The 23,528-nt window shown below is 49.1% G+C and overlaps 2 protein-coding genes across 6 annotated transcripts in view; one reads left to right on the forward strand and one right to left on the reverse strand.

Annotated features, from left to right (window-relative positions):
- Positions 1-11,160, forward strand: part of RASSF5 (Ras association domain family member 5) — a 31,379-nt gene extending 20,219 nt beyond the window's left edge. The window contains exons 2-5 of the mRNA XM_049634532.1: positions 3,375-3,485; positions 4,624-4,921; positions 5,393-5,508; positions 7,123-11,160. Coding sequence (XP_049490489.1) covers positions 3,375-3,485; positions 4,624-4,921; positions 5,393-5,508; positions 7,123-7,275 — 678 coding nt within the window. The 3' untranslated portion in view covers positions 7,276-11,160. The remainder of the gene's footprint in view (positions 1-3,374; positions 3,486-4,623; positions 4,922-5,392; positions 5,509-7,122) is intronic.
- Positions 11,161-12,542: 1,382 nt separating this feature from the next.
- EIF2D (eukaryotic translation initiation factor 2D) overlaps positions 12,543-23,528 on the reverse strand; it is a 28,995-nt gene continuing 18,009 nt past the window's right edge. For 3 of the 5 annotated variants that reach the window (XM_049634531.1, XM_049634530.1, XM_049634527.1), the window contains 8 exons: positions 22,130-22,175; positions 21,596-21,699; positions 21,349-21,498; positions 20,894-20,983; positions 20,115-20,210; positions 18,732-18,852; positions 14,274-14,448; positions 12,543-12,744 (listed from right to left, as the gene is read on the reverse strand). In XM_049634531.1, coding sequence (XP_049490488.1) covers positions 12,674-12,744; positions 14,274-14,448; positions 18,732-18,852; positions 20,115-20,210; positions 20,894-20,983; positions 21,349-21,498; positions 21,596-21,699; positions 22,130-22,175 — 853 coding nt within the window. In that variant the 3' untranslated portion in view covers positions 12,543-12,673. The remainder of the gene's footprint in view (positions 12,745-14,273; positions 14,449-18,731; positions 18,853-20,114; positions 20,211-20,893; positions 20,984-21,348; positions 21,499-21,595; positions 21,700-22,129; positions 22,176-23,528) is intronic. The other 2 variants (XM_049634528.1, XM_049634529.1) reach the window with 2 other exon arrangements.

Raw genomic sequence — 23,528 nt, forward strand, 5'->3', positions numbered from 1 at the left:
CATCCCTGGGAGGGAAGGGATTAGTGAGCTCCCGTGGCTGTGGCTGGCTGGCCTGCTTTGGCAGGTGCTTCATCCAATCCATGGGTCAGATCTCATCTGGCAGATGCAGTTTGGGCGGCAGGCATAGCGGCCCCAGGTGCTGACACACCAGGCTGGGGGACTCCACGTGTTGGCCACACAGGGTTCCTGGCACTTCCAACGGGGCGGGGAGACCAGGACGCTTGTCTTTTGCATCAGTCCTGGAAGGGGTGACCTCGGATGCTTGCGTCACTTCCCCAGGTTTGTGGCGGGAAAGGGGGCGGATAGATGGGTTATCTGCTGAAGGAAAGGGGAACAGGAAGAAGAAGAAACCTTTAGTCACAGTAGCTCTGCCTCTTGCTGTATACAGACCCAAGCCCGGAACAATCGGCTTTTGCAAGCTGTGACACAGCTGCCTTTTCTGACAGGGAAATGGCTGTAGCCAGTTGGAAGCTATGAGAGGAGATCTCTCAGGAGCTTCGAGAGTTTCCTTTCCATCATTTAACTTTTTTTTTTTTTTTTTGTAGACAAGTTTGAGAAAGCTGTGAACTCCTGAGGAGGGGACAGCCTGCGTGCTTCACGGCTGGAAAGGGGGGAGCACATGGGAGTAACCAGATGACTGGTCTTTCTGGCCGGAAGCTCCCAGGGCTGAGCCTCTGCCAGGCACACGTGGCCCCGTAGGGATGAGCCCCGCTGTGGAGAGGGTTGGGAGGGTTTCTGGGGCAGTGTGTGTCTCTAGGAACTAACTGTGGGAATGGATGAGGAATCAGGAGCTCCATTTGAGGAGCTGGGTTAATGAATTGACAGTGAATGAAGACACTCTGTGAGGCTCGTATCACCTGTTACTTACCTCAAGCAAACAGGAGATGCCCTGGCCTGTGCTCCCCCTTGGGTGGTCTTCGATGGGATCAAGGTCCAGTTCAAGAGCCTGAGCAGCCACGTAGGAAAAGGGTGGGTCCTGCCTCCTGGCAGCTACATCCCACTTGCGGGATGAGAAGTCCCTCCTTGACGTCTTTGCAGGTGACGTGGTGCCCGTGGGTCCTGATGCCTCTGGGGCCTGGCCCACTGATCAGATACACTTGGATGAATGTTTCACAGGTCCCATAGTTTATAGGCCTCGGTTTAACAGCTGCACACCCCAGCCTGGAGGGGTGGAATTTCAGCGGGCATTATGGGAGTGGCAGAAGCTGCCTAGAGTGGCCAGGTGGTGAATCGAGAAGAACGTGGGCTGCAGATTTAGATGGGCTCTGCTCTCCAGGCCCTACTCAGATGCTTACTAGCAGTGGGACCACAGATCTGTTCCTTAACCCCTCTAAGCCTCAGTTTTATAATCTGTAAAATGGGAGTAGCGTAGGTGGTATGTGAGAGAAGGTATGTGAAAGCACGTCGCACAATGCTGTTCTTTTCAGGACCCCTGAGGAAGAGTACAGTGGGGAGCAGACAAGCCAAGGGAAGATGCTGCGATGGAAAAGGGGTGTGGGCTTATCTCCATGCAGAGGGGCAGGGGTGGGCGCCACGCCAGCTCACCACAGCAGCCACAGAACATGTTATCGGCCCCGGGGAGGGGGGTGGGAAAGCAGGAGGAGGAAGTGAGGGCATCCTGCTGGGTGTGCCCAATCTCCACGGACAGCGTGCTGGAGGGAGGACAGCCAGGGCGGGCTCTGTTGGGGGCTCCCATTGTGTTCAACTGGGTGGTGTTGCCATGACAGGGTGGGTGTGAAGTTCCCCAACCAAACCCCACCCCTGAAGGGTGGTGTCAGGGAGGCAGCCAGGAGAACACAGACGCTCTGCCTCTCTGGGCCTGTTTCCTCATTTGCCAAAGGAGAATCCTGATCCGCGTTGAGTCTGCTAGATTTCTAAAATCAGGCGAGTTCTGGGTGGGTTTTTCTCAAACCATGGCTCCTGCACTCCAGGCCACACACAGGCAGCATGGAGACAAGATTGAGAAGCTGGGCGGCAGGGAGGTTGGGAGAAATGCAGGGAAGTAACGAGGGACAGAGTTTCCGAGACCCCAGAATTCACCCCTGAACCCCCTCCGCAGCGTGAAGGACACTGACCCCCAGCTTCTTCTTCAGTTTTGTTCTTCCCTTACCCTTCCCTAGGGGGAGAGGGCACCAGGGGAGCCCTTGGGAAGGACTCAACAGAACAGCCCTGGAATTTCCTCTTAGTTCTGCACATATGGACAGGGCTCTAGGCAACTTACTGAACTCCTTAGTCCTGGTTGTCTCACTTGTAAAATGTAGGTAATAAACTCCATCTCACAGAGTTCTGGTTCATGAGGATGAAGAGACCGTGCATGCCAAGTTCTCACCACAGAGGGGGTGCTGAGAACATGTTGGTTGTCCCCATGCTCCAGGAGAGGAGGCTGATTCTTTCAATTATTGTAGAAGGACAGCCCCCTGTCCCTTTCTGGTTCACTCATTTGTTTGATAAATATATACAGTTCACCCCTGAGCAACGTCAGGGTTGGGGGCGCTGACCCCCCTGCACAATAAAAAATCTGAGTATAACTTTTGACATCCCCAAACCTTCACCACTGATAGCCTACTGTTGACCGGAAACCTTACCAATAACATGAACAGTCGATTAACTCAGTTTTGTATGTTATGTGTATTATACACTGCATTCTTACAATAAAGTGAGCTAGAGAAAAGAAAATGTTATGAAGAAAATCATAAGGGAGAGAAAATACATTTATAGCACTGGACTGTATTTATCAAAAAAGAATTGGTGTATAAGTGGATCCATGCAGTTCAAACCTGTATTGTTCAGGGATCAGCTGAACTGACTTAGTGCAAATTTCTGTGGCTGGTGATGTGGGGCCTGAACTGATGCTCACGTGCCCTTGGTCCCCTGGGTCGGGGTGAATTACTGTCTTTCCCATCAGCATATGCTGGGACTGTGTGTACATTCCTTTCTCTCCAGCTCTATTGTTACTTCCTTGAGGAGATGGACCCCGGCTTGCATTTCTCTGCCTCTCCCTTAGCATCTAAAGGCTATGTTTTCCATAGCAACCCTCTGTGAGCCAATGCTGCTCTGCTGATTCACCAGATTTGTGGTCGGTGCCCATGTGCTGGGCATGTTCATATTAGTCTCACGGCAAGCCTGAAGGGTAGTTATTGTTCCCATTTCACAGGTGAGGAGACTGAGGTTTAGAGCTATTTCCCCAGGGCTGGCCCGGCTAGGCAGTGGCACCGCTGGAATTTGACCTCTGATTGTTCTCACTGTGAGCCCATGGAATTAGTTTTTACCCCGTGGGGCTGGTGCTCCCTATGCTTGGTCAGGGAGGCCTTTGGGAGGGTGTGGTCCTACCCTTTCTCATCCACTGTGTGCCCACTCTCACTTCTGTGTTCCAGAATGTCTGTAAACCCCCGGAGGAGACGCAGCGCCCGCCCACACTGCAGGAGATCAAGCAGAAGATTGACAGCTACAATACCCGGGAGAAGAACTGCCTGGGCATGAAGCTGGTGCGTCGGGCCGCCCCCATCCACGCCCCCGGCCACGCCCCCGGTCACTTGGGCTCCCCTGCTCCCCCTCTAGGTTCTGGGGCGGCCCTTCTGAGGCCCCTCCCCTTTCCCCAGGCCTGGGGGCTTGTGCAAGGCTGAGAACCCAGGTGGTCAGGGACCCACCCCCGGGGGCTGCAGGGAAGAATGGGCTTTAGAATAAGATCCAAATCCGTCTCTGGCTCTTCCCACTTTTCGATTTGGGAACCTTCTTAACGTCCCTGAGCTTCAGTGTGAAAGAGGTATTGGTGCCCACTTGTCAAAGCTGTCCTGAGATTTAAGTAATATAGAGTGACCTGGTACTGCTCCGCCCTCAGGAAGGCCTCACAAGGGCGGTTCGCAGCTCCTCATCCTCTCCCTCTTGGTTGTTGCACCGTTACAGCCTGCGTCTCAGGAGGCTTCCTTGGACTGTGCAGCGCTCTGAGCAGGGAGGCACCGACTCTGTGCCAGGCTAGCGAAGGCCATCTTCAGTGGGAAGGGAAGGGGAGGAGAAGGTAGAAGAATGCTGCCCCCTGCTGGAGGCTGGTAGCAACTGGCTCTGGGGGCTTCGGCCAGAGGGCACGCTAGAAAATCCAGTCTCCGGTGGACCTGGGCATTAAGTCTTGCAGGCTGCTGGTTTGGAAAGAAATACAGGAGGAAATCCAGTGGGCGGGTTCTCCAGGGGCCTCTTTACAGAGCCTTCCTGCTCCTCCCTGGTTTGGAGGGGCAAACTAGAGAGGACGCTCCAGACCCTGCCTCCCAGGAGTGGGGACTCACCAAAGGCAGGGGATTGGGACAGGGAGCCTGAGCCCCCAGAGCGAAAGCCACGGCAGCTCCTCGTGTCCCCCCTGGTTGCTGGATACTGCGTGCCTTCTCTTGGCCCGATGCGGGGCTGGCAGGGGGACAGTGTCTCTGCCCTCCAGCACCTCCAGGTCAGCAGAGATGGGAAGGAACTCGGGGAGACAGGTGGGGGGCTGACTGGGATAGCACTGTTATTAGGAAAGGCCTCTGCAACCACCCCACCCCCTGCCCCTGATCCAGGGCAGTGGCCCAGAGTGGCAGCTAGGATCATGCAAGTCAGACCGGAGCTGACCCATGGGGCACCCCCCACCTTCTTCCTCAGAGTGAAGATGGCACCTACACGGGTTTCATCAAAGTGCATTTGAAACTTCGGCGGCCAGTGACCGTGCCTGCGGGGATCCGGCCCCAGTCCATCTACGATGCCATCAAGGAAGTGAACCTGGCGGCCACCACGGACAAGCGGACGTCCTTCTATCTTCCTCTGGATGCCATCAAGCAGCTGCACATCAGCAGCACCACCACGGTCAGTGAGGTCATCCAGGGGCTGCTCAAGAAGTTCATGGTTGTGGACAATCCCCAGAAGTTTGCACTTTTTAAGCGGATACACAAGGACGGGCAAGGTATGAGAGAGCAAGCTCCCGGCCAGAAACCACCTCTCCCACTGAACCCCTGCCAGACTTGGGTGGGAGGACTGGGCTTCCTCTGGGCACTGCACTCCAGCCACGTGGAAGGGCCACACAGGCACTCTGGGCAGAGAGCTGGACGGGGAGCACGCGCCTGCTCTCGGTGCCCCTCACTTTGTACGTGACTGCAGGAAACCCACACCCTGGGCTCCCACTTCCTGATCTGTGGAATGGGAGAGCACCCGCCTGCCACTGCTAATCTTTCGGGAGGTGATGCAAGTGGAAACAAGTTTCCAACTCTCAGCAGACACCAAAAATAAAAGGTCACTCCCTATGTCTTCTCATCAGGTTCATTTCATTAGGTTGGAAGGTTGGCTACTTCCAGTTATAACCACCCTGCGTCTTATTTCTGGGTCTGTCCTCCTCCCCACCTCCGATGAGCCCCTAACTCCCTCTCTTGGTTTGCAGTGCTCTTCCAGAAACTCTCTATCGCTGATTGCCCCCTGTACCTGCGCTTGCTGGCTGGGCCTGACAATGACGTCCTCAGCTTTGTGCTCAAGGAGAATGAAACTGGAGAGGTGGAGGTAGGTCTGGGCCCCTTTGCTGGTTGCACAAACCCAGCCCTCAGGGCACACTGGATGGGGCACCCTCGTGGGCGTCGTCCTCCCTACCCGGCATAGCTGGGGGCCCTGCGGAGGCAGCTGGGAAAATGGGCCGAGAAAGTAGAGCCGGGGTAAGTGCTGGGCCAAGGAGGTTCAGTGTCCAAAGCCAGGATCGTAAGCATCCTGGGGGATGCAAGTCAGCGCCTGTGTCTGGCAAGGTCTGTGGAAAGAAAGGATTTCATGGGCTTTATTTCTGAACACCCAGGGTGGAGGGGCACTGGGAAGCTCCTGTGTCCGGGCCCAGGTTGGTTTTGCTCCAGGATGGCCTGAGGCCCAGCAAGCTCCATGCCACACACACTGAGCCGTGCGTCTCTCCCTGGCTCTTAAAAACGGACCTCCTTCCTCAAAGGGGAGTTCATCAGAGTGCAGTGTGGCGGCACGAACTAGGGTGAAATCAGGCTGGCGCCCTCCGCGGCCTGGGATACTTGGGAGTTGGAGTCACGGAGGAGTGGCCGAGGGCGGGGAGCATCCTCGGCGTTTGGCACACTGTGTTCGGTGGAGGCCTAGGGTTAGGGGTCACCGTGGAGATTCGGGGCATCTAGGCAGGTGTTAGGGCTCTGTCCCCTCTCCCTGCTTCAGTCAGGCAGCTGGGCTTCCAGCTGACGTATACACTGGAGTCAGATTTTCGGAAAAAGTACTCTGCTGAAAACGTCTGAACGCTGCAGGCCTGGTGCAAAACTCACGGGCCTGGGAGTTCAGAGACGGGGCTCTAATTCCGGTTCTGCTGCTGCAGCTCTGTCCCAGTAGCTCTACCACCTTCCCTCTGTGGGCTTCGGTCTCCTCAGTTATGCAATGTGGGGATTAAACTAGATAAACCTGAATATTCTTTTGTGCTCAAAAGAGCTTAGGAGTCAAAACCCCTGGCTCCACAGAGTGGGGCGGGGGCTCTGCTCCTGGGTCAGCCTGAGAGCAGTGACGCTTGCCTTCCGTCCGGGAGGCCAGGTCCCATCGGGGCAGGCCTGGGCCAACCGGGCTCTACAGAGCTTTACAGGTTATGTTACCTCGTTATCTGCTCTGCCAGCCAAGGGAGGCGGAGACCCTAAGCCCGTGGCAGATGAACAAGCAGGCTGAGAAGGGCGCAGTGATGTGCCCGAGATCCCATGGTGGAGTCAGGCTGAAACACAGTCTCCGGGGGCTGAGTCCAGCTCCATCTGCCTCTTGGGGGTCTGCACGCTGAGAGCCTGTCACTCATCGCCCTGCAGCAGACAGCCAGAGAGGCCAGCAGGGGCCCCGGGCGGCTCTAGCATCTGGGATCTGAACAGATCTCAGCTGCTACAGAGAAAACGGAAGATGGTTGATTCTCCAAATAAAACACCGCACATGGACTGGTACATCTTGGTCATGAGATGCCAGGATTTGAAATTTGGTTGCTGGTATGACAAGGGAAACCCAAGCTCTATCCACTGCACTTGCCTATTCGGTAGCGAACCGTGTGTGAACCGTGTGAACCGGGGAGGCAGCGTGGGCCCCTCAGGTCGTGCGGCTTCTGACCTGTCTCCTGTTCTGTTTCTCCCCCATCTCCCTCGTGCCTCGCAGTGGGACGCCTTCTCCATCCCTGAGCTCCAGAACTTCCTCACGATCCTGGAAAAAGAGGAGCAGGACAAAATCCAACAAGTGCAGAAGAAGTATGACAAGTTTAGGCAGAAACTGGAGGAGGCCTTAAGAGAATCCCAGGGCAAACCTGGGTAACCGGTCCTGCTTCCTCTTCTGGTGCCCGCGGATTTATTTTTATGATTAATTATTATTTTGCAACAGACACTTTTTCTCAGGACACCTCTGGCGGGTGCATTTGTGCCCACCTGGCAGTTCCAGATGTGGCACGAAACCTCTGAGGGGCGCAGGTGCGCGGGCCAGGCGCTACCTGCCGCTCGCTGCTGAGGAGGGGGATGGGGGACAGAGCAGCCTCAGTCCTGGACAATCCTCCCGGAAGCCAACCGGCTGCCTCTGTCATCACCGAACCGCAATTGTTCGCACCAGCCGGCAAAGGAAAGAAGAAAGGTTTCAGAGCTGTTACGTTCTTTCTCTGGCTTTTATTCTTCTTCAGTTTCTCTCGTATTTGCCGCCCACAGACCTTTATTTATGAGTCAAAAATTGTAGCATATTCCTCTAGCAGATCTGAGCTGAGCCCTGGAAAGCAGGATAATGCTTGTGAAAGGACTGTTCCCTCACTGCCCCAATGTGACCATTGTTCATGCTCAAGGGAAGGTTATAAAGCCACTGGCCCCAGATGCTCAGGTAGGGAGCACCAAAGCTGAGGCCGGCTCGGAGGCTTCTGGAGAAGCCGCAGCCCGCCCTGGCCCTCATTGCTCAAGAGTCTGTGCACGTAAACCCAAAGGCATATGTTATTTGCGCAAGTGTGACAGTCACGTCTTTGTCGTGAACAGACAAGTGTTTGTTTTTAAGTTACAGTTTTGAATTTGACATTGCCATCATCATCATGTGTTTCCACCAAAGGGAAACCAACCATTCACCATTTTGAATATCTCCTGTGAGAACGGAAATCAGGCTGTCTGAGAAAGCCGAGAGACGTCACAGAGAAGTGTGTCCAACTTGCCTTTGGCCTTCCCCCAGCTAGCGAGCTGGGGAGGGCTTGGCTGCCTTGCTGTCCCCCTTGGGCTGCAGCACGGCCTGTCTGCTTCCGCCAGGACTCAGGTGCTGTCAGAGGAGCCGCCTTGACTCTGAAGCCCGGCCTGCCCGTGGCACTGCGCTCAGTGAGCCTGTGGGCTGGCTTCCTGCTGACCTCAGTGCCTTTTTTGTTTTCAGAGAGAGGAGCAGGGTGCATTTGCTTGATGCTCTACTGCCGGCTTGCTCCTGCCAGGAAGTGGCCCATGGCGGTGTGGGGGGCAAGGCCAGGAGAGCCCTCCCTCCAAGGCTGGTACAAGAGTCAAAGACCTTCCCATCTGAGATCCTGGGCTTTGACTCCCAAGAAGTGATGTCAACCGCAGGGACAGGGTGGGTCAGATTCCTAACTTACATCTGTACTGGCTCCCGGTTCAGGTGCAAACTTAAAAATGAACTAGCCAAACAACTGAAGCGAGTAGCCAGGACTGCGAAGACACTCCAGTGCGGAGGGAGGACTTTTAACTTCCAAAGCAGGGACGGTTTTCCCATCCAGCCTCTCAGAGATCACTTCTTTGCTCCTCTGCCTTCCCAGGTCCTGCTTGGGTCAGGTTGAGCCCCAGCTTGTGTAGCCTCAGAAGTCCCCTCCCTGACCCTTGCTGCATCCTCACTGCCCCTGATCCCAGAAGGAATGCTGACCCCTTGTCATCCAAACTGTGTCTGTCATCTTCAAAGCTGCAGAAGCAAGACGAGCTAGCAGCTCAAGATTTTTGAGAACCCCCCCGCTCCCCACACCCTGGTTATCTGCCATCTCCTGCTCAGCCTTATCGCTTCCCTCCCTTAAGAAATCTCTCCCTGCTGTATATTAAAGGGAGTGGGTAGAGAGCCCCTTTTTCCTTCATGCTGCATGTCTGTAACATTAATGGAAGGCACGGCTCCTGCTGCAGCCACTGTGAATGCTGCTGAGGGCCTCCCTCTGATGGGGTGGCCATTTTATTTTTGAGAAGCAAAAAAGTGTCATGTCCATATATACGTAAGGGCATATAGCTATATATACAGAGATAGGGGTGTTTATGAAAGAAGATTATGGGAAAATTCCGACTTTATCTAAAGCACAGTTAGACCCAGGACCCGTGCCGAGTCCCGAGCCTCGGAACATAGTCTGTGTGAATTATCCCTTCCCCCCAGAGGTGGGTATGACTGCTGGTAGTGCCTTCTACCCTTGTGTTGCCCAGTGTGTACGTGTTTGTCTTGAGGATATTTTCTTTTTAAGTGTCTTTCTTAGATGGGTTTAAAAAAAAGTAATAAAAGCTTGTTGCAAAAAGGATTCAGACTGGAGACACCTTTGGCCTTCACCATCTCCGGGAAACTGGGAGCTGGGAGAGAGGGTGGGAACAGGGAAGGGCACGCGCTTCTTGGCAGAGTCACATTCCCTTTTGCCAGCGAACAGAGGAGTGAAGGCTGCTCTTCAGATAGTCTGGAGAAAACGGACGGGACGCATGGGCCAGAGGGTGTTGCCCCAGTGACCGGCTGTCCTGCACACCCCCAGAGCAGGAGAGGAAAGGGGATGTGCTACAGAAGGGGATCCTGAGTGAGAAGAGAGGAGGGAGCTTTCTGGAGCTAAAGATGATTGAACATGAGGACAGACTACCGATGTGGACAAGGATTCTTCTATTTCTCGAATTATTTAAAAATAAGGCAGATATGGGTGCCTGGGTGGCTCAGTCGGTTAAGCATCCGACTTCAGCTCAGGTCATGATCTCACGGTCCGTGGGTTCGAGCCCCACCATCAGGCTCTGTGCCGTCAGTTCGGAGCCTGGAGCCCGTTTCAGATTCTGTGTCTCCCCCTCTCTCTGCCCCTCTCCCATTCACATTCTGTCTCTATCAAAAAATGAATAAACCAAAAATAAATAAATAAGTAAATAAATAAATAAGGCAGATAGGACGTGCCTCTGAGAGTTTAAGATCAGCTCACCTGGAGGAGGGCAAATGAGGTGAGTAAAAAGACCCTTTCGTATTAGCATTATCTAACTTCCGTCAGAGAAACAGCTCTGTAATCACAGAAGCAACCACATAAAGTTGTTAAGAGAGATTCCTGCCTGCCTTCCAGTGGTGACAGCCAGCTCACTCCCTATCTCCCTGGAGGAGAGAACACTGTATCCAATAGACGTTCCTAAAGTTACCCAAGAATGGGGCACATCTGTAACATTTGTTCATCTAGACCGCCAAGAAGTATGTCTTTCAGTAACTTTGCCAAAACCTAGACATGAACCAGTTTCTGCTTTTCACTGAAATTCATCTGGTAACAGCATGGGATTAAGTTCAAAGTTATGGATTTGACCTCGATAGTGTTTGGCTTAGCACATAGGAACAACAAACAAACAAAACCCCAATTCATTAAACAGCCTAACCTTCCCCAGCCTTCTTACATGTATCTGTGGCGTTCACCAGGGGGAAAGGGAAGATGACCTAATGCAAATGTGTCATCATTACTGGGAAAACCAAAGCACACGTCCTGACAGGACTGTCCCAGCAGAATTCTAGGTTAAATCACAGTTAGAAGTGGATGTTCATTTTAGACCCACCCTCACTGCTTACTGGCTTTGTGTCTCTAACAGAGATCAACAAGGCAAGACACAACCTCTCTGAGCCTCCAATCCCGCCAAGACTGCAAAGCAAATCATGTTTGTGAAAGAACCTTATAAAGTACTACATGTTATCTGTATTCATATAAGGACCATATTTTATCACTACTATTCACACCATACGCCCTCAGATCAATCTGTCTGTCCAAAGGTTTTGTTGTAATAGGACCTTGTTTTGGGATCAATTTCCAAAATCCCTTCCTCGGTTCCATATGCCCGTGCTGGCAGAGAGAGGATTAGTAAAATTAAGGGGTTTACCTACAGCAAGTCACAAGTGACTAGCACTATTATTCTGGGTCTAATAATGAAAGGTAGGTGGTGTCACACACGCACTTTCATATCCCTTTCTTCCTTTCCAGCCCCAGATGGGTAATTTGCAAATATTTGCATATGTTCAAGTCTTTCTTATCTCAATTAAAAAAAACAAACAGTGAGATGAGAAAGGAAAGAAAGAAGTAAATTGAACTCTAATTGTTTTTTGATGGTAAAACCAAAGGACTCTCAGCTCCGCTCTCTCGTTCCTTCCTTTTGTACAAGGAGAGCTTTGGTCACAGAAGTGACTTCCGGACCAGCGTGGTGGTTCTGAACCTTTTTGGCAGTGATCCTGCTGGGAATGTGGCAAAAGCACGATAACCTCTCTTAGGAAAAGGATCATACAAAAAAATCTTGTGTACCATTTCAGGGAGTTCACAGATCCTCTGAAGACCAACTAAAGACCTCTTCCATGAGTCCCCAGTTAAGAAGTTCAGGGCTGGGGCGCCTGGGTGGCGCAGTTGGTTAAGCGTCCGACTTCAGCCAGGTCACGATCTCACGGTCCGTGAGTTCGAGCCCCGCGTCAGGCTCTGGGCTGATGGCTCGGAGCCTGGAGCCTGTTTCCGATTCTGTGTCTCCCTCTCTCTCTGCCCCCCCCCCGTTCATGCTCTGTCTCTCTCTGTCTCAAAAATAAATAAAAAACGTTGAAAAAAAAAATTAAAAAAAAAAAAAAAAAAAGAAGTTCAGGGCTAAAGAAAGCATTTGTTGGATAAGACTCTTCCCTGTGACAAGGCCATCATGCCGCAGCCACATCACAATCTACCATCACCAGTGGCAGCGTGCCAGCGTTGGGGAAGAAGTCACTATTGTTGAGAAACCCATGTGCTTTTAGGATTTATTTTTATCTAGCCCAAATGTTGCTGCAACTTAGGGCCAAGACTTTCTTCTTTTGCCTTGCTCCATGGCAGAGAATAGCTGAGTTCTGCTTCTATGCGACTAACCCTTTACAGATGTGAAGGGACTATTTTTGGGCAAGAGGCTGTGGACTATTTGCTTAGAGGGGCTTTAAAACACTGGAAGTCCCTACCTGCCTGAGCTTTGGATGGGCCATCTGGCCTTGAAAGCAGGAAAGGCACTAAACCCACTGAAATCACATGTATAGAAAAGGGACTCCACAACAACCTCTTATGTCAATTTAAATTGGCGAATGACTGGGGCACCTGGGTGGCGCAGTCGGTTAAGTATCTGACTCTCAATTTCAGCTTAGCTCATGATCTTGTGGTTTGCGAGTTGGAGCTATGCGTCGGGCTCTCTGCTGACAGCTCAGAGCTTGGAGCCTGCTTCAGATTCTGTGTCTCCCTCTCTCTCTCTGCCTCTCCTCTGCTCATGCTCTCTCTCTCAAAAATAAATAAATATTAAGAAAACAATTAAATTGGCGTATGACTTGAAAATTTTACTACAACATTTTAGCTAAGTGGAGGAAACAAGAGGGAAATCAGATTTAGATTAGAATAAAAATTTATTTTGGTAAAGAATTATATTGTTTCATTTGTAAAAGCTGAAAATGCTCATATAAATTACCAGCCCAGAGCTTGATTTCCACTGGATCGCCCGCATGAAACAAGAGTCTGTTACTTCTTCTTGCCAGGTTTGGGGGCCTTTTCGAGGCCTTGGATGTGTTTCCGAGGAAGTTGATACTCTTCTACAATCCAAAAAGCAGAAACTCCAAGCTCGCTCTTCTCCTGCTCCCTCCCTGCCACCTCCTGCCCTTGGCCCCTCACCCCCATGGGCTGACCCACCTGCACAGCTACCTCCCCGCCCTCTCACCCCACTGTGCGCTCATTTCTGTTGTGAACTTCCGTTCAATCAACCTCCATCATGTGACCGCTTCTTCTATACCCAGCTCAAACCTAGCTCCTCTGGGAAGCGGTCTGGGATGAACCATTTATCCTTATACCTCATGGCTGAAATGTGTATTTTAGCAATTTTCACACTGATAGCCACTTTCTAGGGTATACTTGAGGCATTTATAATTTTCTCATGAGAGAGAATGTATGCATCTGTGTTTAGTCATGTGCTTGGCTATTTTCCTCTGTATTTCTTCTTAGTATCTCAGATAGGAATTCTTCACTTAAAGGGGTCAACTCCAAAAGTTAGCTACAGGGTCCTGCCTTAAGCCCTAAAATACATTTGCTTACTGAGCATTTACTATGCCAGGCCCTGAGCATGAAAAGGATGAAGGCAAGGTCTCTGACTTAAGTTGCTCCGTCTAGCAGAGCGCTGATATTAGGAAAAATTGGCCAAGTCGCAGACGCTAACCAGAAACATAAACACAACTGGAAAGTGATACATTGGCAATTTCTTAAATGCTAATTTAAGGACAGAAAAAAAGTGGGGCTGCTCTAAGACAGGCTTTGTTTGACCCCTAAGCTGGGCCAATGAGCCCAGATGTGGTTGGGCAGATGTGGGCTGTGGGAGGGCAGGCGCACCAGGCAAGGGAACAGAGACAAAAGCACCAAGTGTGAATGTGCCTGGCACATCTGGGGAACAGCAAGGGCGGCAGCATGGCAGAGGCCCAGGGGTGGGGGAGAGAGCTGCCAGAGACCCCGAGGGGAAGATGATCTGGACTGGGAGGGTCTTATTTACTGAGTGTAGGAACTTATTCTGAAGGCAGTGACAAGGCATAAGGAGTTTTTACAGGAGAGTGATGCGATCTCGTTTGTTTTAGAAAGCTGACTCAGACAGATATGGCGTGAACTGAGGACAAACTGGAGGCTGGATGCCCCAGACGTGGTAGAAAGAACTCAGGCTCTACAGTGTGACAAACCAAAGTTCAGAGCTGGGCTACACCACCAAACAATTGAGTATCTCAGGGCAAGGTACTGAATCTCTCTGAAGCTCAGTTTCCTCATCTGCAAAAGAGAAACAGTTCTGCAGCATCATCAGATTAAGAGAGATCATGCCTGCATGAAGCCCAGCAAAGTACCTAGCCCAGTCTGGATGCTCAAAAAATGTTTTATAAAAGGGAGAACCAGGCAGAAAACTACTCCGATAGCATGGTGGAGAGAGCTCTGAATTTGGGGGGCGTGGTGGGGGGGCGGGGCAAAGGATCTGGCTCAAGTATTAGCTCCAACTCTTGCTGGCCAAGAACCATATGGCCACAAAGATTACGACGACTGGCGTGAGTTGAATTGGTGGGAAGATTTCTGCTCCTTCAGAGGGGATGCTCACCAAGCAACAGGCGGCTGAGGTGATGGACCTGGTTTCCCTGGATCTGGACCTGCAGGCTGTCCTTGGCCCCAGGGGCAGGCGTGACGGTCGCACTAGCCTGGCATCGCTGCTGGAGGATGGCGGCCACTGAACACGGGTCCAGGCCATAGGCCTCCAAGTTCCGGACCACAGTCACCTGTGGGGACAGAAGACTGATGGCAGGTGCAACCACAGGCCCTCCCCTTCACGGAGCCTTCTGGAGCCTCCGCAGCTCTCCACCCTCTATGTTCACCATCCCCACACCCACGGTACCTTTTCCTCCACGTGGTACTTTTATTTTTATGCTTGTTTCTTTCTATCCCATCCAATATATATACTTAATGGAATACTCTCTATCCCACATGTAACATGTGGGAACTTCTTAAAAAGTTCTTTTATGGGGCACCTGGGTGGCTCAGCCAGTTAAGCGTCCAACTTCAGCTCAGGTCATGAACTTGCTTTTGTGAGTTCGAGCCCCATGTCAGGCTCTGTGCTGATAGCTCAGAGCTGTCTTCGGATTCTGTGTCTCCCTCTCTCTGCCCCTCCTCTGCTCACACTCTGTCTCTCTCTCTCTCTCAAAAATAAATAAAGTTAAAAAAAATTCTTTTTAAGTTCTTTTATTATGAAGAGTTAAAAACATAAATAAAAGTAGAACTGATTACTGAGCTCCTATGTTCCCATCACTGGCTGCAACAATTATCAACTCAGGACCAACCTCAATTCACCTAGACCCCTGTCCATATTACTTTAAAGCAAATCTTCCTGCACATCAGATCATTTTATCTACAAATGCTTTTGTACGTATCTCTAAAAGATAAGGGTTCTTTCAAAGACAAAGACAAAACCATCATCACACCTAAAAATGAATGGACAATAATTCCTTAATATCAAGCATTTCATCAGGAACACACTACATTTTTCTATTATTCATCAACTTCACAAATGACATATATATCATTTTGAGATTTAAAAAGAACATCAACACTTAAAATCACAATTCTCTCTTTTTGAAACAAGTTCTCTCGCATTATTTGTGACTAGAGAGAGATGGTCGAGTATGTTACCATCAGGAGTGGGTTGGGGAGGGCTGCTCTCGATAAAGTTACAGGTTCCAAATAACCCAGGCCTGTCAAGGGACTCCAGCCCCAGAGAATCTCAGAATTGATAAGACATCAGAGGTCACACCTATTTCGGCACCCCCATCTGATGCATGAACTCCTGGCTACATCTTCCCCCAAGTGGTTGCCCAATCTTTGCTTGTAGACCTCCAGACAATAACTCCCTATTTTGCAAAGCACCAATTTTAATTTTGGACAATTCTAACTGCAATCATCAATATTAAAAGTTAATGTTTAAATAAGTTAATACAAGCATTCCCTGATTTTTCAGAGTACACGGTATGCCACTTGGCTCTTATGAAAAGTCCTACATTAGTACCTGTTTTTGCTAACTGATTCAAATCCACAGGGTTTTCGCTTTTGTAAAAAAAAAATGTGAAAAGGGAAAATAGCATTCGGCATTGGTCTTCTGGGAGCCCTCACAGAGGCAGCAGGCACCAAGCAGCAAGAACACCCCGGTCACTCCTTCCCCGGAACTACACTCAGCCACCAGAGCTTTGAACTTTGTGAGCATCTGGGCCTTATCTCCATCTATTCTGTGTATTTGTTAGCAAGATGTGTCCTGAGGTATCAGAAAAGCCTAAAAGAAGTTATTTTGGGGGTCCAGGAACACTCAAAATTTTTTCCATATAAATTCACGGTAATTGCTTTTTTTGCTTTGCAACCCTTTCAGGTTACAATAGGATTCAGAGGAGTGCTCCACTTTAAATAGTGGGGATTGAAGAAGACACAAAGAAATGGAAAAACATTCCAGCTCATGGATTGGAAGAACAAATATTGTTAAAACATGAATACTACCCAAAGCAATCTGCACATTCAGTGCAATCCGAATCAAAATTGCACCAGCATTCCTCTCGAAGCTAGAACAAACAATCCTAAAATTTGTATGGAACCACAAAAGACCCCGAATAGCCAAAGTAATATTGAAAAAGAAAACCAAAGCAGGAGGCATCACAATCCCAGACTTTAGCCTCTACTACAAAGCTGTAATCATCAAGACAGTATGGTATTGGCACAAAAACAGACACATAGACCAATGGAACACAATAGAGAACCCAGAATTGGACTAACAAATGTATAGCCAACTAATCTTTGACAAAGCAGGAAAGAGTATCCAATGGAAAAAAGACAGTCTCTGTAACAAATGGTGCTGGGAGAACTGGACAGCGACATGCAGAAGAATGAACCTGGACCACTTTCTTACACCATTCACAAAAATAAACTCAAAATGGATGAAAGACCTGAATGTGAGACAGGCAACCATCAAAACTCTATAGGAGAAAACAGCCAACAACCTCTTTGATCTCAGCCACAGCAATTTCTTGCTTGACACATGTCCAAAGGCAAGGGAATTAAAAGCAAAAATGAACTTTGGGACCTCATCAAGTTAAAAAGCTTCTGCACTGCAAAGGAAACAATCAACAAAAAGAAAAGGCAACCAACGGAATGGGAAAAGATATTTGCAAATGACATATCGGATAAAGGGCTAGTATCCAAAATCTGTAAAGAATTTACCAAACTCAACACCTGAAAAACAAATAATCTAGTGAAGAAATGGGCAGAAGACATGAATAGACACTTTTTCCAAAGAAGGCATCCAGATAGCCAACAGAAACATGAAAAGATGCTCGATGTCACTCATCATCAGGCAAATACAAATCAAAACCACACTGAGGTACCACCTCACACCAGTCAGAATGGCTAAAATTAACAACTCAGGAAACAACAGATGTTGGTGAGGATGTGGAGAAACGGGAACCCTCTTGCACTGTTGGTGGGAATGCAAACTGGTGCAGCCGCTCTGGAAAAGTGTGGAAGTTCCTCAAAAAATTAAAAATAGATCTACCCTATGACCCAGCAATAGCACTGCTAGGAATTTATCCAAAGGATACAGAAGTGCTGATTCATAAGGGCACATGTACCCCAATGTTTATAGCAGGGCTATCAATAATAGCCAAATTATGGATAGAGCCTAAATGTCCATCAACTTACGAATGAATAAAGAAGATGTGGTTTATATATACAATGGAATACTACTTGGCAATAAGAAAGAATGAAATCCTGCCATTTGCAGCAACGTGGATGGAACTCGAAGATATCATGCTAAGTGAATTAAGTCAGAGAAAGACAGATATCGTATGTTTTCACTCATGTGTGGAATTTGAGAAACTTAACAGAAGACCATGTGGAAAGGGAAGGGGAAAAAAAATAGTTACAAACAGAGAGTGAAAGAGGCAAACCATCAGAGACTCTTGAATACAGAGAACAAAATGAGGGTTTATGGGAGGGTGGGAGAGAGGGGAAAATGGGTGATGGGCATTGAGGAGGGCACTTGTTGGGATGAGCACTGGGTGCTGTAAGTAAGCGATGAACCATGGGAATCTACCCCCAAAACCAAGAGCACGCTGTACACACTGCATGTTAGCCAATTTGACAATGAATTATTTAAAAACAATAATAAACAAACAAATAGTGAAGAAAACTTACATACATAGAAACTGCTTAGTACAGAGTCTGGCACATAACTATACACTCAAGAAACAGTGCCTATTGCTAATTATTATTGAGGTTATCATTACCGGTTCTCATTTACTACTTATATGTCAAGCACAATTCTAAGTGCTTCACGCATGTATATGCCTTCATCTGGTCCTCACGGTGCCTTATAAGGTAGGCATTATCACCATTTTTCACATTAGTAAACTCAGGCAAAAAACCATTAACTTTCTCGACGTCAAGCAGCAAGGCAAAAGCCACATTTGAACCCACATGTTCCTAATGCCAAAGCCCACTCTTATAACCATACATTAGAAAGTTCTTTATTTTGAACCCAAGTATGTCTTCTTGGGATTTCCACCCAGTATTCCTACTTGTCTTCTCAAGGCATCTCAGAATAAGTGCACTCCTTTTCCCAAGAACAGCTTTTCATACACTTGAGGACAGAATTTGTTTCCTATGTGTCTGTTGCCAGGCTAAACACACTTCTTTACAAGCTATTTTCACTGAGCAAGGCCCAAGAAGTAACAATGAGTGAGAGCTGAAAGCCCATGACAGGTCTAAGAGAAAAATAAAAATAAAATCTTGTTTACCTTTGGAACTAGGCTCTAGCGAGTTTCCCAGCACAAAATCCCAGAGGGAGGGAGTGAGGGGGCAGCATTACCTGTTTTCTATAAGGCCCAGCCCACTTATGCAAGCATGGGTCTTTCATTAACTATCTTTGTGGTGTGTCAATCTAAAATCCTCTAATCACATTGTAGAGAATAAAACTTATAGCAGGGACATTAAATCACCATCTTCTAACATTGTGTCTTTTAAAATTTACCTTTTTATTAGATGCTCTCTGTGCTAGGGTGATGTCAATTGGGCAGATTCTGCCTTTCTTCACAATGGGCTCTTGTCCTGGAAAAGTCACTTGATACACAGGCTGCAATTTTTCCAAACATCTGAAACAGGAGTTCATAAGCTATAGACTGGTAAAGCCAACAGAAGCTATCTCCTCATTCCCCGCTACGAGCGGGCGGCTGGGTGTGAGCCAATTTGCAGGCAGTGGTCTGCCCTGGGCTGCACTCAGAATCACCGACCTCACCCAAGGAGCTGCACCCAAGACCAATTACATCAGAAACTCCAATATTCTTTAAAGATCCCCAGAGCTTGGCCAAAGTCAAGGCCCATGGATTCAGGGAAGGGATCATCAGTGACCTGAACCCCTGAAAACTGTCCAGCGGCCTGGCCTTCTGAAAATCTGTCCGGGCTGCCTTGTGGAGTTTACTCCGTCTCAAGACTCTCCTGTACCCAGTGTGCTGAAGTGCTGCTTCACATTTGTGACGTGTTCCAGTGAATCTTTTAGAGAACTCCTTTACCGCAAAGAGTGTCCACCTTCTATCTAACCAGATTTTCTCGTTATCCTATACACTGGGACTGACCAACTTTTTCTATGAAGGGCCCGATGGTAAATATTCTACGCCTTAAGGCCACAGGGTCTGTGCAACCAGTCAACTCTGCCATGGTAGCATAAAAGCAACTGACAGACAATACATAAACAAATGGGTGTGGCTGTATTCCAAAAAATACAGGTAGCGGGTCAGATCTGGCTCATGGGCTGTAGTTTGCAAACTCCTGATGTACATAATTTTCAGTTTTGATCTGTGGAACGAGAACAAAGAATAAGAATCTTTCTTTTGAAGACTTTAAGACAATTTCTCCCAGCCTTCTTTTTGCTTCTAAATCTTTCTGAAGCTCTTAATTTTAATTCATTGTTCTTCTTTCTCCCTTTTCTCTTTTTTTTAAAAATTTTTTAATGTTTATTTTTGAGAGAGAGAGAGACACACACACAGAGTGAGAGTGGGGAAGGGGCTGAGAGAGAAGAGAGAGAGAGACAGAGAATCCGAAGCAGGCTCCAGGCGGAGCCTGATGCGGGGCTCGAACCCATGAGCCGTGAGATTATGACCTGAGCTGAAGTTGGATGCTTAACCGACTGAGCCACCCAGGTGCCCCTTAGGTTCTCTTCTATATTGTGTTGGCTCAAATCATTCCAAGGAGCTTCCACATCAAAATCACCAAAACTGTGTTCATGTAGACGATTATCAGTTGAATTATGGAAAGAAAAATCAAAGACTAAGACAGTGACAACTTTACAGTTCAATGTGATAGACATTCAGGGGAGGGTGGGGGGAAACACTGGAGAGGGACTGCCAATCCCCACTACCTGGTCAGGAGACTGTCCCATGGAAGCTTCATGACTGTGTGCTGTTCGTTTTTCTCTAAGATGCAGTCACATAGGATGGGATCCAATTTCACGAGACTGAAGGGAAAGAAGAGATAATAAAGAAATGCCACTCCCGCCCCTACTGACCCCAGGGCCACCTCAGGATTCGTCTCTTATATGTCCTTTGTTGTCATCCAGAACCATTAGAACCAATTCAGGGACCACAGTCCATGAAGCAGTGTACCCTGTGGATGGGACGTATGGAAGGTTTTCCTAGAACAAGGGTAATGCAGGTGGTAGAGGGGAGGGGGTGATGGGATCCCTGGCTCAGTTCTGCTAACTCATCATGATTAGGCCAACAGTTTCCAACTCTCTGATCATGGGGATATCTTCTGGAAAAAAAAAAAAGTAATGGAATGTTCTTCATTTAGTAGTTTATCTTTTGTATCCACTTACTAAGAAAACAGAGAATACCAAAAAGCCACAAGGACTTCGGTAAAATTTTTCTAAGTTTGCATTTTATTCCTCACAATAGCACATGCATTTGAAAACCAGCAGTGGATATATACGAGCTGATACGAACTCAGGCTATATATAGTCAGTGCACATGTGGATCCGAGCACCAGACAACTCGAGGTGTCCACAGCCTCTGGCTCAGGAACCACTGGTCCAAACGGCTGTGCTTTCCCCCGTTCCCCTCCAGTGCAGACATCCTCCACAGGGTGTGCAAGAGTGCGTCGTCACGGACTAATCTCCAGCAGAGCTCCACACCCACTCACTTTTTGTTGTCTGCATCAACGAGGTCATTTCTCTTGACATAGTTGATGATGATCATCCGGACCTCACCGCCCTCGAGAATGCTCCCCTTCCTAGGTCAGAAATGACCGGGGGGGTGATTAGTTCCTGCTGTGCCAGGAGATAAACTGTGGACACCAAGACTCGCTCTCTGCTAGGCAGGCTGCTTTCCTGGGCTCTCCGACCTCTATTTTCTTCCCTTTCCTGACTGACGTGAGCAGGACCGTGTGCAGAGTAGTTACAGGTAGAAAAGGGAGAGGACTACTCTCATTTGTTCAGAGACGCTTCCCAGGGGAAGGAGGCTGGAAGCTGGACGTGGGAGAAAGGGAGGACTGGGCAGAGCACATTCTGCCAGTCCCAGAAGAAAGCTACTCAGCTGGAGAGGATCTATGGCCAGAGCACCAAGCAGGCAGAGGAGGGCTGCTCTCCAATAACTCACTTGTGGCCAGACTCCTGGAAGAGCAGAGTCATGCTGGCTGGGACACAGTAGAGGGATTTTATATCTGGAGGGTGATAGGGCTGTTCCCTGCTACCCTCCTGGATAGTCTGGGAGGTCGGGGAGGGCTCGGCTATGACGAAAGATGTGATCCTAAAACCCGGCAGAAGGAAAGAAAAAACACATTTTATACTATACCCACGTGCCCCGGGCCAGCTGAGCTACGGTGACCAGGCCCCCCTGCACTCACCTCGGGTGCTTCCAGTCCACAGCCACAATGCTCTCCACCCCTTTGCTCAGCTCCTTCACCTGTATAATCTGCTCCTGCTGCATGTGCTGCAGGAACTTAGAGAGCTAAGGGAGAGAGGGCCAGTGCTAGGGACTCCACTGATGGCACGCACATCCTGAGCGCCTGACATACCCCACGCTGAGCCTGGCCTGTCCCTGGGTGGGGCACATGACAGTCCCTGCCCTCATCAAACCAGGAACTGGGAGGCCCCCCACTCTGAGGCTCAGGGAGTGGGAAGCGGCTACAGACTAACTGGTGAAACCTTTTGGAACTCTGGCCAGATATAAAGGGGTGGAAGGGAGAGAGGGGCGTGGGTGCCCGCCCAACTGCCTCAGTCCAGGGAGAGTTTTCTTTCCCCTCCTTACACCAGGAATCAAAAAGCTTAATTCTAGCCTGAGCCCTACAGACAGGGCTTCCCCAGCGTCCATCCAGCTCATGGCACATGGGCCCCTACATGACTCTCTGTGTGGGTATGTGGAGAAGGTACCTGCTTACCTTTTTGTAGCTGGACTTCTTGATGTCCAGCTGTCGTCCTTCAGGGCTGGTGGCAGATGGAAAAGGCAAGTTAAGCTAACAGAAGAACTGTGGTGGGAGCTGCCCGGTCCTGAGAGGGGGACATTGTTCCTCAGCCATCCCCCTCCACATTCAGGTAGAAGCCGCTGTTCCAGACTCTGACCAGTGGTGGCATCAGAGAGGGATACCGACTTTAGGACACTCTAGATCACTGCTATCCGTCAGACCTTTCTGTAAATATGGAGCGTTCTCTGTCTGTCTATCCAATATGGTAGCCACTAGCCACATGTGGCTATTAAGCCCTTAAAATGCAACTCACAGGACTGAGGAACTACATTCTAAATGTTATTTAATTTTAACTAGTTTCAATTTAAATAGCCGCATATGGCTGGTGGCTACCATACTGGATATGGCTTTAGAGTTCTCTCAAACTAGACCACCTTCTGTGGTCTCCAAAGATTCACCTCAAGGAGAACCTTTCCAACACCAAGCTCACTGAGGCAACTGGGCCCAGGACAGGATTTGGCAAACTACGTGCTGTCGGCCATATCTGGCCACATCCCTTCACTACTGTCACTGAAAGGGTAGAGCCGAGTAGCTGCAATAGTGACTGTCTGGTCTGCAAAGTCTAAAATATTTACTATCTGGCACTTTATAGAAAGAGTTTGCTGACCCCTACCCTACAGCTGTTAATTTTGGGGTGGGATGGTCCTGAGAAAATCATAATCAGTCCCTGTTCTCAGAACTTACATTTTTCTCAAAATGTGACAAGCAACAGCAGTGGGATACACAGAGAGCCCTTCTAGAACCCCTCCCAGGTTAAGAACCTCTATCCTAGAGAAGACTCTAGGACCTCTTTCCCAGTTACTCACAACCCAGCAAGAACAGGACAAATTACCACACACTCTGACCCCACACTCATATAGGATGCCTTAAAGAAGCCCACATGTAAACAGGAAGAGAATCACATTAAAACCACACTTTAAAAAACACGGTAAAATTCTCAAAAAAGAAAAGTCTGAGTGTAAAAATCAGTGAGCAAACCATCTGATCTGATATTTACTGGGTGCTTATTAAATGTCAGGCTATTTAACTTTGACAACAATCCTACAAGCGCTGGAAATGAGGGTTCAGAGAAGCTCCATAACAAGTTCAAATACACCTTGTTCCGAAACCCTGGGAGCTGGCATTTAAGCCGAGATGTCTGTTTTCAAAGTCCAGGTTCTCTCTACATGTGATCCTGTCTCCTGGCCCCTGTGTTCAGGGTGTGGGGGGGCTCACATGGATTCTTCCTCCTGACACAATGTAACCAGGCCCACCTACTTTGAAAGTAACCTGTGAAGGGGCTGTACAATCCAAATGAAGCCTCCTGACTGAGAGG

Source organism: Panthera uncia, chromosome F1 (assembly GCF_023721935.1).
Source record: "Panthera uncia isolate 11264 chromosome F1, Puncia_PCG_1.0, whole genome shotgun sequence".
NCBI classification, from domain to species: domain Eukaryota; kingdom Metazoa; phylum Chordata; class Mammalia; order Carnivora; family Felidae; genus Panthera; species Panthera uncia.